Source organism: Papio anubis, chromosome X (genome assembly GCF_008728515.1).
Source record: "Papio anubis isolate 15944 chromosome X, Panubis1.0, whole genome shotgun sequence".
Taxonomy (NCBI): Eukaryota; Metazoa; Chordata; class Mammalia; order Primates; family Cercopithecidae; genus Papio; species Papio anubis.
In genome coordinates, this window is record NC_044996.1 from 607257 (window position 1) to 622903 (window position 15647).

General features: G+C 37.8%; 1 protein-coding gene across 2 annotated transcripts in view; it reads right to left on the reverse strand.

Annotated features, from left to right (window-relative positions):
* Nucleotides 1-847: 847 nt before the first annotated feature.
* Nucleotides 848-15647, reverse strand: part of VBP1 (VHL binding protein 1) — an 86552-nt gene continuing 71752 nt past the window's right edge. For both annotated transcript variants that reach the window (XM_017953780.2, XM_003918497.4), the window contains exons 3-6: nt 12595-12661; nt 11418-11516; nt 4312-4450; nt 848-1902 (exon numbers count right to left, since the gene is read on the reverse strand). In XM_017953780.2, the coding sequence (XP_017809269.1) occupies nt 1832-1902; nt 4312-4450; nt 11418-11516; nt 12595-12661 (376 nt within the window). In that variant the 3' untranslated portion in view covers nt 848-1831. The remainder of the gene's footprint in view (nt 1903-4311; nt 4451-11417; nt 11517-12594; nt 12662-15647) is intronic.

Consider the following 15647-nt stretch of genomic DNA (forward strand, 5'->3'; position numbering starts at 1 on the left):
TGTTTTTAAATACCTGTTAAATAATTACCTTAATTTTTGGCCTGTAATTCATATCTCAAAAGAGTTTTGTTTCTTCATAGTCCTTGTAATTACCTAAAAATCCATATTCATACTTTCAAAGACAAAATGAAGATCTTCAGAGCAAACCATTCCTGTTCTAATATTAACAGGAACATTTCATACCAATATATACTTACCGTAATAAAGTTTGGGGGAAATGAGCACATACAATATCTCAAGATGCTTACAAACCTCAAATTCTAAAATACGAGAATTTAAAATTATGAAAGAAAAATTCAATCAAGGAACTTTTGTTATATTTTCAATGAACTTCTCAATTGTTTGCAGATCTGTACTCCTTCCAAAGGGATTTTATGTTGTTTCTAGAAATATAAGAAGTTATTGGAACATGCTAGTATATGTACAAGTAAACTTTACAAAAATGTGAAAAGACCCATGATAACTTTAAAAAGGTGTATTGTCTGAATCTCCGTGTCACCCCAAAATTGTTATGTTAAAATCTTAACCCCCTAGGTGATGGTATTAGGAGCTGGGGCCTTTGGGAGGTGAGTCTCATCACGATGAGATTAGTGCCATATTAAAGAGGCCCAAGGGAGCTCCTTGCCTCTTCTGCCACGTGAGGGCATAGTGAAAGGGTGCCATTTATGAACCAGGACACAGCCCTTACCAGATACCAAATCTGCCAGGACCTTGATCTTTGACTACCCAGCCTCCAGAACTGGGAAAGATAAATTTCTGCTGTTTATAAGCTCCCCAGTCTGTGGTATTCTGTTATAGCAGCCCAAACATAGTTAGACAAAGAGTAACATGAAAAAAGTGCTCTGCCAAAGTTTTAGCATCACTGTTTTAATATCATGAAATACAAGTACAAAACATTGTATAAGTATACTTTTTACTACACGGAGATGAACTAATACATTTATGTTTTTATCAGAATCTATATCACCCAGCACTGACCAATGTACTAGGAGCTTTCCACAGGGATTTTTTTTTTTTTTTACTATTCCTATAAGGTTTTATCATGAATAAAAAAGCTCACAACTCTTTTCAGCCATTGCAGATTTACCTTTATCTTAATATTCCTGTTTAAGATGCTTTGGAGAACTGTTAAGAACTACAAAATCACCTTAGGAAGAGTTTTGAATGAGTAATTTTATTTCACGTTGGCCAAGATCTCCCTTATGTTGGCATTGCAAAGACACTGCACTTATCTGAGGTTAGAAAAAATGTTGTCTTAATAGCCCCCTTACTGTGTAACAAGGCAAATTACCATTTCCTGAAATGTCCAGAATATCAGAGTAGATAGTTATTTGTTAAGCAGTGAGTCATGAAACCCCACTTACAGAAGACAACAGCAACAGAAGACCACTAAGTCCTAAACACACCAAAGAAAAACAAGTTTACAAATATTCAAACTGTCTGTCTTCTCTACATCTAAAACGGTTTAACCATCAAGTGAGAGTAACATAAGCCAATTAGAAAGGGAAATAGCAAACTGTGCTAGTGTCCGACATTCAGCTTCCATAGCATGTCTCACAGTTTTCGGCCATTTCAGCTAAGAGTTTTCTTATAACAGGCAAAAATAATGATTAAAATACCATTAGCTTTGCTGAGAAATGTGAAAAAAAAAAAAACCACAATGTCAAAAATATTTGAAACTAATTTTGTTTTTATAAATAAATAAAATGGTGTTTATCTTTTCTTAAAATTCTTGCTGTTAAAACATTCAAAGTTATGTCAACCTGTAAGGATAAAGGGGTATTTAAGATAACATGTTTGGAAAACTGAACCACATTTTTAATTGCCAGCATTATGCTTTATTCTTGGTAGAATCATCCTTGTTTCTTCTTTTTACATCCCAATTATAAACCCTGGCCATATCTGCAAGAATTGTCAAAGAAAATGCAAATGCAGTTCTAAAGATAATGCATGCAATGACTAACTATTCACTCCACTTGCACAATGAATCAAAGAAACAGAAATCACACATACACAAATACTGGTAACAAATAGTATTGTTAAGACATCCTGCTATAACGTCAATTGCTAGGAAAATACTGTAATTAAACTCTATCAAAACTAAGGACTCAAATCAACAACTGTTAACCAACTGTTTACTACGGTATTAGTCAACTGTCAACTAGTCAACTATGATATATTTAACAAATATGTACTAGACACTCTCAATAGTTTTAAAGACAGTCCCTCATCCAAGAAATTTCAAAGATTGCTCAACCTATATCCTGCCATGTAATATTTGTATTAGTACAATTATCAACAATTTTATCTCTTACCCTCCCTTTGGCTTAATAAGTTTGTTAAGCATCTACTGTGTTTCTGACTAGGCGCTGTACAAAGCCCTGAATAAGACAGGTGAAGTCCTTTCCCTCATGGAGCTTAGACTCCAGTAGAATAGTCAATATGACAGAGACTGTTCGCCCTAGCTCCCTCACTTGTCTGTACACCTTCCTTTCCTACCTTTTGCAGTACTAACAATAACAAATGGCATTTAACTAAACTTGTAGGACTCATCTGAGAGGATTTCCTCTCTTTTGGCTCCTGTACCCATCTAAGTCACTGGATCCTGTTTTTTCTCTAACGTTTAATATCTTTTCCTTTCCACAAGCACCACCGTCCTAGACCCTCATCATCTCACAGCTGGATGAAGTTTCCACACTACCCGTCAGATGATGATGATCAGTGCACTAGGCCCCAACAGGCCTGCCTTCCCTCAGCCAACCATGAACACCTGCCACATGCTGCACACTGGAAAAGAAGAGAAAGTGCAGCTCCTACATTTGAAGAGCTCATGGTTTGGCAAGGAAAAACTAAGCAGTATGTGTTAAGCAAGCACACAAGAAACACTCTGAGGATCAGAAAATGTTCAGGAATGCTCTGATGCTTGAACTGAGATATTTAGAGTAAAAGGGTAAAAAAAGAGCACCTCCTGTAAATATGTGAAAGCCATTTCAGTTAGGAGAAACAAAGGGTAGAAATACAAAGGGTGTGGCACATTTGGGGAGTGTGTACAATAACTGATTGGAGTTATCTGGAACCTGGAATGCACTGGGGAAAGTCAAGAAGAGGTCAGTGGCATGAGGTGAGACAGGCTGGGGTCACTTCACAAGAGTGCCTATATGTATATCTTGTAAGTAACAAGGAACTGTTGAAATATTGTAACCAGAGGAATAAAAATGAGTGACTTAGTAAATTCATACTAGAGATAGTGGGCAGGACAGATGGAATGAAAGGAACCTAAAAAGCTACTGAGTGCAGGTTTTGGAGTCCCAGAACGAGAACAGTAATGGTCAGAGAGATTTATGAGGGGAATTTTATGTGAATCTGGTGATCGATTTGTTATTGGTAGCGAAGAAGAGAGAAGTGTGAAAGGTGACTCCCGTGATTTTGTCTTGGGTGACTGTGACAGGAAGTAGGAGGAAAAGACAGGCCAGAGAAGAAAGGCAAAGAGCTTGCCTTCCCTCTTGACCAGAATACCCCACTCCCATCTCTTCTCTCTGCTGATCTTTAAATCCTACGCTGCCTTTAAAAAAGCAGCCTAACTTTTATCTTCTCAACAAAGCCTTCTTTGAACTAACTCCAGCCTACATCTATCTTTCCCAAAGTTTAAATTGCCTTGGTGTTGCATATGTTAACTTACTTATAGTTTGCTATGAATTATCATTCAGCTGTTTTACATGTACAGTTCTAACAAACAGAGAAAGACACTGCCACTCTTTTCTAAAATTGATTTTCATGCCCCATATGTCTTAACACAGTTGCAGGAACATAGGAGACCCTCAACAAATGCTTGTGAAATTAAACTACTTAACCAGTTACAAAGTTGTCTTGGGAAAATATTTGGAAGAAAAATACTCATTCACCTATGTGAATTTGCTGTTTCCACATCACATTTCAAAGTCACTAATCTATCTACAAACTTATTTAAGTACTAGTTCCAAATATCTTATTTATTATCTTATAAAATCTATAACCTTATGTTAGCCTAATAAGGAAATTCTTCCCACTAAAGCAATGTAAGAAAGAATGTGGGAGGTTTTTTGCATTCTAATTTTTTTTAGTTCTAGGGTACATGTGCAGGATGTGCAGGTTTGTTACAAAGGTAAACGTGTGCTGTGTGGTTTGCTGCACCTATCAACCCATCACCTAGGTATTAAGCCCAGCATGCATCAGCTATTTTTCCTAATGCTCTCCCTCTGCCCACGAAAGAATGTTTTTTTAAAAAAATCTTTCTCCTTTTTTTCCCTTGCTTTTTGTTTTAAGAAAGGATACTGACTTCTGTGGTAGTAAATTGATCTCGAAGAAAGTCAAGGTCTTCCTCAAGGGAATCAAGATTCTTTGTGGCAGTCGATAAATTCTTTTCCAACAATGCCTGAGCTTCATCAATATCATATTCAAGCATTACATTAGCCTGAAGAGAGAAAGTCATGACAATTACTCAATATTTACACAGAGCTTTATAGGTTAGAGTAAGTGTGGGCAAACTACAGCCCTCAGGTCAAATCTAGCCTGCTGCCTTTTGTTGCAAGTTAAGTTTCACTGGAGCCCAGCTATTCTCTACTCAGGCTTTCATACCACAGTGGCAAAACTGAGTGGTTGAGACAGAAACCATGTGATCTACAAAACCAAAAATATTTACTATTTGACCTTTTACAGAAAGTTTGCTGATCCCTTGGTTAAAGAATATCTTTACATACATTGTATCATTTAATCCTCAACCCTGCTGAGGCCAAAGTTGTCTTCTTCACAGTTAAAGAAATGAAAGCTCAGGTTGCCTTGGCTGGCATAGCTAGTGAGAAAATGGGAGAATCAGGATAAGAAACCAGTATGTTTAGATACAAAATTCTATCTTTCTACTACCTCCATCGTGACACTAAACAGTGTTAAGTTTGTATCAATTTAAATAAATTCTGAGCTTCAGATACGGTATTAATTTAAAATTTTTCAAAGACATTTTTTATCATCTATATTTGACCAGGTAAGAAAGACAGCTAGCTTTTACTTGTCCCTTCCTACTACTTCTGACAGATATTAGGGATTAAGGCAAGGTAATGTGTCTGTCATTCTGAAGATCTAGTGTTACTGCCAATATTCAGGGATGCATGTACCCTGGAATTGGGAAGCCATACCTTTTACAGCCTTGAACTCCCCCATCACCTGACTGACCACTGGGCATTTCCTAAACCACTTTCCTCATCTCACAAATGCAATCTTAAAATTACTCAAAGGATTGTTGTAAGGATTAAACAGGACAACATGAAAGTATATGGCACAAAGTAAATGCCAAATAAATACTTATTGACTGAATAATCCAATCCATAATTAGAAAACTGTATTAAAGTTCAGATAGGACAAAAATATTCAACATAAGCAAAGACTGAACATAAATATAATAAGAATCCACAAAGAAAAAAACCAAAGCAGGGGACACAAAAATTTCTAAATCCTTCATTTCAATAAAATGTTCCTGAAATGTGACACATGCACATACTACACACACACACACACACGCACACACACACTGGGTGAAATGACACACAAAATGAAATGAAAGGGTACACTGTATACCTTGGGGAAATTGACCCAAAAGTCTTTGAGCATCCAGGCAAAAAGAACACATCACTCGGAAAGAAATCAGTTTGCCATTACACTTTTTGACAGTGATGCTTTACAATAAAAGAAAATGGAGCACTGTATAAGATGCTGAAGGAAATAAAATGTGAGTTTAAGATATTATATCCAGCAAAACTGAATCTCAAGTACAAAGGCCACAGACAAGTTGTCAGCAACATGAGATAACTCAGGGAATATCATTCCCATAAATCTTAAGGCAATCTACTTATCAGACGAATGAGTAACATACAATCAAAATGACTGGGGGGACATCAACATAAAGACTATGATGTGCATTCAATATTTACACGAAGAACAAAGATAAATGAAAGACACGAGAGAGAGCAAACGGTATATAATGGCTCTGTGCTCCAACAATATGGGAACAACCTTATAAAGAATGGGTAAGGACAGGAAGAACATAAGCAAAACTGTCAGTGGTAACAGTGTTGGGTGGTGTTATTCTAAGAATGCTTTGTGTGTGAATAGTAATGTTGTCTAGTTCAATTCTATCACCCTTGGTATTTCTGAAAACCAGGATTCTTGATATAGAAGAAAAAGGGGGCCCGGGCGCGGTGGCTCACGCCTGTAATCCCAGCACTTGGCAGGCTGAGATCGTGTCACTGCGCTCCAGCCTGGGCGACAGAACAAGACTCCGTCTCAAAAAAAAAAAAAAAAAAAAAAAGGAACAACTAAAGTGAAAACTCTATTGTCCTGAATTTGAATTGGAGGTAACAGTATGATTTCATGAGGTACACACATAGTAACCTGCACCTTTGTACACAAGTTTATGCAGGCTAGCTATATCCTACTGGTTCTATTTCTCTGGTTGAACCCTGACTGATAACAGATTCGTTCACTTACACTTTGCTTTATGCAGTTTTCTGATTTTTTTGTTTATATTTAACATTATATACATATAGAAAAGTATTCATATCATAAATATATAGTTTGATGTATTTTCACAAACTTAACACATTCATGGAAGCAGCATCGAGATCAAGGACAGGTTATCACCAACACCCCAAAGCTTCCTTGTGAACGCTTCCAGTTACCACCAGCACCCCCACCCCAAAGGTAATCATTATCCTGACTTAGAGCATAGTTTTGCCTGCATTACAACTTTACATAAACAGAATGACACAGTATATGCGCTCTTTTGTGACTGACTTCTATAGTAGGCAAGAATTATGGCTCCCATAACAGCTGTCCCATTCTAATCTCTGGAATCTGTGACTCTGATGAGATATTTACATCATTTGTCAGAGTTGAACTTAATATACAGACTGCCTAGGTAGGCCTAATTTAGTCATATGAGCACTTCAGAGCAGAGAACTTTTTCTGGCTGGAAGCAGAATGAGAAGTTTGAAAGATCTGAAGTGTAAGAAAGACTAGTCATATCACTGCTTTGAAAATAGAAAGGACCACAAGCCAAGGATTGCAAGTGGCCTCTAGAAGCTGAGACTGACTCCTGGACAACAGGCAGCAAGGAAACAGGGACCTCAATCACAGAGAACCGGATTTTGCCAACAACGTGAATAAGGCTGAAATCTAATTGTTCCCCAGAGCTGCTAGTAAGGAGTACAGCCCTGTTGACAATTTAATTCTGGCTTTGTGGGACCCTGAACAGAGGACCCAGCCAAGCCCATCTGGATTTCTGACCTATACAGCTAGGAGATAATGGATATTGTTTTAAGCCTCTAAGTTTGTGGTAATTTGCTATGCAGTTTCTTTCACTCAACCTTGTTTGTGAAAATCACCCTTGCAGTGCTGGTGTGTAGCAGAAGTTCATTCCTCGTCTGTACTGTATAGTATTCCATGGTCTGAACACATCATGATTTAGCCATCCATTTGACTGTGATGAACATTTGGGTTGTTTCCAGGTTTTGGTTACTACAGAGTTGATATGAACATTCTTACACCTTTCTTTTAGTTAATATTTATACATTTCTTATATATAGCAAGAGGCAGAAAGAGATGGAGACAGGCATGGAACTGCTATGGCGTAGGCAATGCATATCTTCTGCTTTAACAGACACTGCCAGTTTCCCCAGCCGCTGTGTCCATTTACACCTTCACCAACAGTAAATCAGTGTTTTCACTATTCCATGTCCTACCATCACTTAGTATCACCCTACCATTCCGGTGGGTACACAGTGAGATCACATTGTGCTTTTAATTTGCATTTCCCTGTTTACTAATGAAGTGGGACAACTTTTCATATGTTTACTGGCCATTGGGAGGCCCTCTTTTTGGAAGTCACTCACCCATTATCCTGAAGAGTTACTTATCTTTTTCCATGTTATCCTTAACAAAAAAGTTTTCTAAAAAATTTAAGTATATAAATATTAGGAAAAATAAAATGTTTGCAGATTTGGTGAAAGGAGTATATTGTTAAGATAAAATTATAAATATCTGATAAAGTTGATTACATTAAAATTTAAAACTTCCAAGAGGTACCACAAAAGACAAGTGACAGATGAGAAAAAGTATCAGCAAAATTAAGAGAAGACTCTGCATCCAAAATACATAATATGTAAAGAAGACCTAAATGTCTGTCTATCTATCTATCTATCTATATATATATATAAAGAATCCAACAGAAAAATGGAGCAACAACACAATCAGGAAGGCAAACAGAAGAGGAAATACAAATGAGCATTTTTGTCATACAAAAACCTGTAAGATGATAATATTTTCACCTATAAAACTAGCAAAAATCTACATATGTGGGTGAGACTGTTAATAAAAGGGTATTTTTATATACTGTTGGAGAAAATGAAAATTGGTAGTCTTTTCTGGAGAGCAATTTGATAGTATTCATCAACATGTTAAATGTGCATACTCTTAGACACAACAATTCCATTTTAAAGCAGCATACAAAAATATGCCTTTGTGTACAAGTCTAGATGTGCAAAAATATTTACTACAGCACTGCTCACTCTACAAGAAACTTTAAAACAATCTAAACACCCCTTGACTTGGGAATATTATCACATAGCCCTACCACAGAATAGTAAGCCAACAAAACCAAGGAGGCAAACTCTGTGTCTACTCACAAATAAAGACATCTGTGCTATTAAGTGAAAAGTCAGGTGCTGAACAATATATATCCCATTTTTGTAAAAACAATTAACAAAATCCCCAATATTTATGTACGTACAGATGTACAGACATGATTAAAAGTGGGTACATCTGGGGATGGAGGAGTAGCCTGCTGCTTTCTATTGTAAAACTTTTTGTCCTATTTGCTCTTTTAACCATTAGCATGTATGAACTCTGATAAAAAACCAACAAAAATGTCATTCACCCAAGAAAAATTTTTTCTGAGCACTTCTTATGTGTCAGGGAACTGGTAAATACACCAATCAATAACATATCAGGGAGTGCTAAGTACTTTGAAGGAAAACAGTACAAGATAAACAGGGTGAAACCAAGGAATGCTGACAGACAAGCCATAGCAGGTCCCTGGGGGAGCTAACAATTGGAACTGAGAACTCGAAGGATTGAGTGTGAAGAGCACAGTAGAAATGTGGGGCCACACTGGCAGGTTCCAGGAACAGTTAGGGGGCCACCATGGCTACAGCAGAATGAGCAAAAGAATGAGCACAAATGAGTGCTGAGAGGGAGTAGGGCCGTCCTGTGGAAAGGATACCTCTGTATTCCACCCTTGGTGACAGGGAAACCACTGGGGTCTTGAGCAAAGTGGAATGATCCGACATGTTTTAAAAGCATTACTCTGGCAGCTTAAGCAGAGGAAAGAGCTAGAATAAAGGTTCTGAAGCAGAGCCATTCCCAGCATGCTCTAAGTCCGGCAAGAAGTCCAAGTGTGGTCAAGCAAGGAAGTAGGGCATTAGGTAAGAGAAGAACACAGAGACTGGACACGGTGGCTCATACCTGTAATCCCAGCACTTTGGGAGGCCAAGGTGGGCAGATCACCTGAGGCCAGGAGTTCGAGATCAATCTAGCCAAAATGGCGAAACCTCGTCTCTACCAAAAAATTTAGCTGGGCGTGGTGGCACATGCCTGTGATCCCAGCTGCTCAGGAAGCTGAGGCACAAGAATTGCTTGAGCCCAGGAGACAGAGGTTGCAGTGAGCTGAGATCACACCACTGCACTCCAGCCTGGGTCACAGAGTGAGACTCTGTCTCAAAAAAAAAAAAAAAAAAAAAAACAGAGAGAGAAGTAACAGAGAGTACCAGGATGTGCAGGAACTTGTCAGCCACTCAAAGAACTTGGACTTTTCCTTGGAACATGATAAGAAACCATTCAAAGATTTTGGGCAGAATAATGGAATGACCTGATTGAGATTTCAAAGGATTAATCTGACCACTGTGCTGGAAAGGCTTTGGGAATTCCAGCAAGGGCAGAAGCAAGACAGTGAATTAGGGTATTATTACAGGTTAAAGAGTGCCGCCAAAAAAGATACATTTAAGTTTCAACCCCTTATACTAGTGAATGTGACCTTATGTGGAAGCAAGGTATTATGGATTGAATTCTGTCTCCCCAACAAAAAGTAAGTTGGACTCCTAACCCCCAATAGCTCAGCATGTGACTTTATTTGGAAATAGGGTCTTTCAAAAAGAGAAATTTGGACACATGCATGCACACATGTGAAGATGAAGGCACAGATCACAGTGATGCTTCTACACATCAACATGCCAAAGACTGTCCGCGAACATCGAAGCTGAGAGAGAAGGCTAGAATAGATTTTCCCTCACAGCCCTCAGAAGGAGATCCAACATATGCATATTTATTATTCCCAAAAGATAATAAAAGAAATGGGGCAAAAGTCACATTCGAGTACGCAACAGAAATTATCTTTCCTGAAATAAAGTAACACTTGAATTTGTGAATCAAAAAGTCATGCAATTTCTACAAAAAAACTGAATACAGAAAAATCATTCAACCCTTAGACACTCAGGTATAGTTGCTATGCTTCAAAGTTATTTTTTAAAAAGCCTTAGTGATAAATACTGAATCCTTCCTTTCAAATACAGAACTAAGTGTAGAAATTATGATTGTCGAGTGAAATGTAAATGTTGTACAAACTTTGAGCAAACTTCCTTGGGCTAATCTAGAGTGCCTCTCCGGAGTGATTCTACAGGACAGCAGCTACGGGAAATCCTCCCAGTAGGACAAATGGTAGAAGTACACTCGGCTTGCTACTTTGTATGAGAACTCGCCTGAGGTAACAAGATCCATGGACAGGTAGCTGGATAGTCAGAGGACTGAGAAGAGCAAGCCAGGTAAATCACAGATAAGCTCAATGAAATCATTGAAAACTGAAATATATGGTTTTAAAAAATAAACTCTAACCTCAAGCTTTTTGTAATACTCTTTTTCCCCTTAAATTCAGAGGGACCTTTCTAGAATTATTAAACTCTTATGGGAAGAAGCATTTATCCAAAGTTCAGCAGTACCTTCTATTTTACTTCTCTTGCTCTTCCTCCATTATATTTAAGAGAGATAAAGCATTAATTGGAAGAGAAGCAAGGTTTGTTTGATCAGTTTTATCTTGATTGGGAGAGACTTCAGTATGTTTTTGCTGCGATCTTCATCGCACTCCTGATTCTAGTCAGTTTCTAATATGAACCACTTGAACTCCGCCCCTGTGTCCCTTCCACAATCAAAAGGAGATGAACACTTTCACATCTCGAGCAATACTATTAAAATACTAGCAAATACTAGCAAAACCAGTGTGCTTGCTGGAGAAAACACACTGGTTTACAAATATATCAGCTGTGGCTATAACATTTACTTACCCCCAACCACAGACACACTTTATCAGTAGGAGGAACTGAAGCTTTGCAATACAAGTTATCTGCCAGTAAGAATCTGGTCTCCATTGAGTTGGTAGACTCCTTCAAAACAAAAAAAATGACACTACCATAAACAGGTCAGTTTGATATCAAGGTTATAAAAGAGAGATCACACAGTTGAACCTAGGACATTTAAAACAGTACCATCATGCAGGTTAAGTGTAGTGGTAAAAGAAATGAATGCTAGACCCAGGTGGCTGGGTATGGACTCTGGCTCAGCTACTCACTAGCTGTACAAATCTGGCACCTCACTTAACTTTTGTGTCTCAGGTTCTTCATCTGTAAAATTAGGATTATAACAGTCCCTACACCTATGAAGTCAGTGATAAGCACTGAGTAACACGTACACACACACCCCATCGAGTGCCTGACATACAGAGAAAGCGTTATTATAAGAATTAGCCATTCTTCTATTATTTCACTGGTGCTTCATGCCCAATCAATCAGTTGCTGAAGTCTTACAAAGTTCACCACATATTAAAATGTACTAGAAATAGTTATTCTAACAGTCAAGCAAAATTGTAAGCGCACACACAATCTTTTAAATACAATATGCTTATGAGATTTAATCTTTACAACCTGCTTTTATTTAATGAATACTGGATTAAGACTTAGAAGACTCTCAAATTCAGTTCTGCCAGTAACTAACTACATAGACACTGGTCAAGTATAACCTCTCCGTAAGCATTTCCTCAACTATGAAATGAGAACCTGAAACAGATGATCTCTAAGATTTTTCCCAGTTCTATAAATCTTGGACTAACTCCTTATTCTTAGGGAGAAATACAACAACAAAGAAAAAACCCTAGATGCTGCTAGCACAGAATAAGACATTTTCTTTGTACACCTAAAACAATTTCAAATTGCATTTAAGTTTCACAAGTACTAAAGATAAGCAAAATAATCCAAGTGTGGGCCCTAGAATTAAACCTGACTTTTGGGGGAAGGCTGCAAAGCCACATTTGCTACAGAATCACATCATAACATTAGTGTATGTGCTTAAGAAGGCAGACTGGATTCCACAGCACAGATCAAATATCAGTGACCAAAGAGTCAAAGAAGACCAGTTTCTGCTGACATATCCTAGTTTGTTCATATTTACAAATAAAAATGCACTTACTTTTTTCTTCTGCATGTATTTTAGAATTTCCAAAGTCTGTTTAATTTCAGGAATCTGACCTTTTAGCCTGTGAACAAGAAAAAGACTAACTTAGTATTTTGCAGGCAAAAATAAACAACAGGGCATGGTCTTACTAACTTTGCATTTTCTACTAATGTGTTCTTGAGGACTATGTACAGATATAAAATACTTAAGATATTTTTAGATGTGAGATAAAATAAGATATATTTATAAAAATAAAATATTTAATGAAATATTTACTTAAAGAAAATACATTTAGTAAAATATTCATAAAATATTTAAAGTATAAATACTTAATAAAAATATTTAAGATATACTAGCAAATGTTTATGGAATGCCTATTCCATGAAGACAAAGCTCTGTTCTATTATGTCAAATACCCCATTGTTATTTAACATTTCTAGAGCAGACTATATTCCACAGAGGTGATTCATAGGTTCTGCATTTGATTAGAATGACATTTTAAATAGATTAATTTAAAAACTAAATTTAAAAATAACATGGATTCAAAAGTTATATTCTAAAATTGAAGACACCAATCCCCTAACCAGTGATGCACATAGCTGCTCCTGGTGTGTGCATTCGGTATACACACATGCACATCACAGTCAGCTAAATGCCAGGCAAAGCACAGTGACACCTTCTCAGTATGTGCACTTGTCACACTGTGAAAAATGTACACCATCATCTGAATGCCAAACACACCACATTATGATACAGTATAATTTGGTGATTCTTTTTAAGCTTTGGGTACTTCTTCCTTAAATGCTCTTCTTTTCAAATTAGGTAACAATCATTCTTAAAATTATAAATAGATCACTGATTTAAACATAATAAATTAAAAAAAACAATGATGGACATGATCCGACTGATCCGACTTAATGGATAAGTTATATGATGGCTACTAGCAAAAGGCTAGTAAGTGACTCCCAAATGCAATCAACCTCACTGACAAGAACATAAAAGAAAAACATAGTATGCTAAAAACATTCAGTCAATTAAAGAGAGAAAACAATGACACCTTTTTTGTCACTGGGGTTTAGTTCTTTATGGTGATTAGATGCATGTGTTTTGCATGGCGATATATGCAAAACAGTTATAGGGTCTCTGTCAAATCACAATGTAATTTCTAGCAAAACAGACTAAGGATATAATAACAAAGCTCTGGTTCTTTCAAGGTAAATTTACTAAATATTATTAGAGACCAGAATGTAAACAAAATTTAAACACAACAATGAAAATGAACTTATTGCGTCACATAAAGGAAGTCACTCCATGTGTGCAGGAGGTTGGCAGGGCAAATTTACTACACCCTGTGCTACTGACCTGGCAAGAAATGTGTTAAATGAGCCTGCTGCTTAAAAAAAAAATAGTGTCATCATTTGATAATACAGTCCAGTGAATAACCTAGAAACACCTGGCATTTATTTTTTCACTACAATTCAATCTGGATGCCATAGATTGCTCAAGTTTGCTTATTTTTGTATGGTATGTTCATATAGGTAAACACCACAAAGATGTTATACATTTGTAAAATATGTGATACACATACAACATAAGGAGTATGTTCAGATCAAGATTTTTTGGTCATGTAAATGACTTTTAAGATGCATTTTGTATATATAAATATTATATGTAATACATTATAAAGCATATTAATCAATCAAGCAGCTGCAGCCCTAGCTAACTTAGGAACCAGACAACCAATGACATTGTACGTGCCCAAGCAATACACTCCTCCCTACCCTGCTTCACCTGAAGAGAAAGTAGCTTGGCTGGGCAGAGTGATTCACGCCTGTAATCCTGGCACTTTAGGAGACCGAAGCAGGTGCATCACCTGAGGCCAGGAGTTCCAGACCAGCCTGGCCAACATGGTGAAACCCAGCCTCTACTAAAAAAAATACAAAAAAATTAGCTGGGCATGCTGGTGTATACTTGTAATCCCAGCTACTTGGGAAGCTGAGGCGTGAGGATCCCTTGAACCCAGGAGGTGGAGGTTACAGTGAGCCGAGATAGCGCCATTGCACTCCAGCTTGGAGTGCCAGAGCGACACTCCATCTCAAAAATAAAAAACAAATAAAAACCAAAGAGAAAGTAGCTTGCCTGAACTGTGTGTTTACAGTCCTGTTTTTTCTTTTTCAATTAGTTTCACCCTATTCGTGTGTATCCCTAAACAAAATATTCTTTAACATTGGTGGCTTCTGACCTTAATTCAAATGGTCTCATGCTGTATGCATTTTTCTGGGGTTTGCTTTTATATTATTATTATTTTATTTTTTCGAGATGGAGTTTCGCTCTTGTTGCCCAGGCTAGAGTGCAATGGCGTGATCTCGCTCACTGCAACCTCCGCCTTCTGGGTTCAAGCAATTCTCCTGCCTCAGTTTCCCGAGTAACTGGGATTACAAGCATGCGCCACCAGTCCCCGCTGAAAGTCTTGATTAAGTGAGATGGGGGGGGGGGGTCTCTCCATGTTGATCAGGCTGGTCTCGAACTCCCGACCTCAGGTGATCTGCCCACCTCTGCCTCCCAAAGTGCTGGGATTACAGGTGTGAGCCACCGCGCCCAGCTGGGGTTTGCTTTTTAAACTCAATCAAGATCCTAAGATTTGTTCATTCATTTTCACTGCTGTGTACTATTCCATTACAAATATAACAAACACAACTTCTTTATCTACTCTTCTGTCAAAGGGCACTTCTGCCAGCTCCAGGTCATTGTTATTGTAACAACAATGGAAACCTCCAGGTCCTAGGAGGGGCTAGAGCTGTGAAAGGGGAGACAGTAGCTTAGAAGGAAAGTGAATCAAGCCTTCAAAAGAGGAATAAAGCTAAAAGAAAATGTTCTAGCTGTGTTCCTTTTCTCCCTCTGAACTGCCCCCAGGGAGTCACATTACCTACCTCATCACTGCTACACGGCAGAAAAATGGCAGAATTGGCTACTGGCAGGGGGAAGGCCAAGTTAGGAAGCTAAGAATTACAAGTACTAGTCCCCAGCAGCCCACCTCTCCCGACTCCCTTTCCCTCCTGTGATGATAA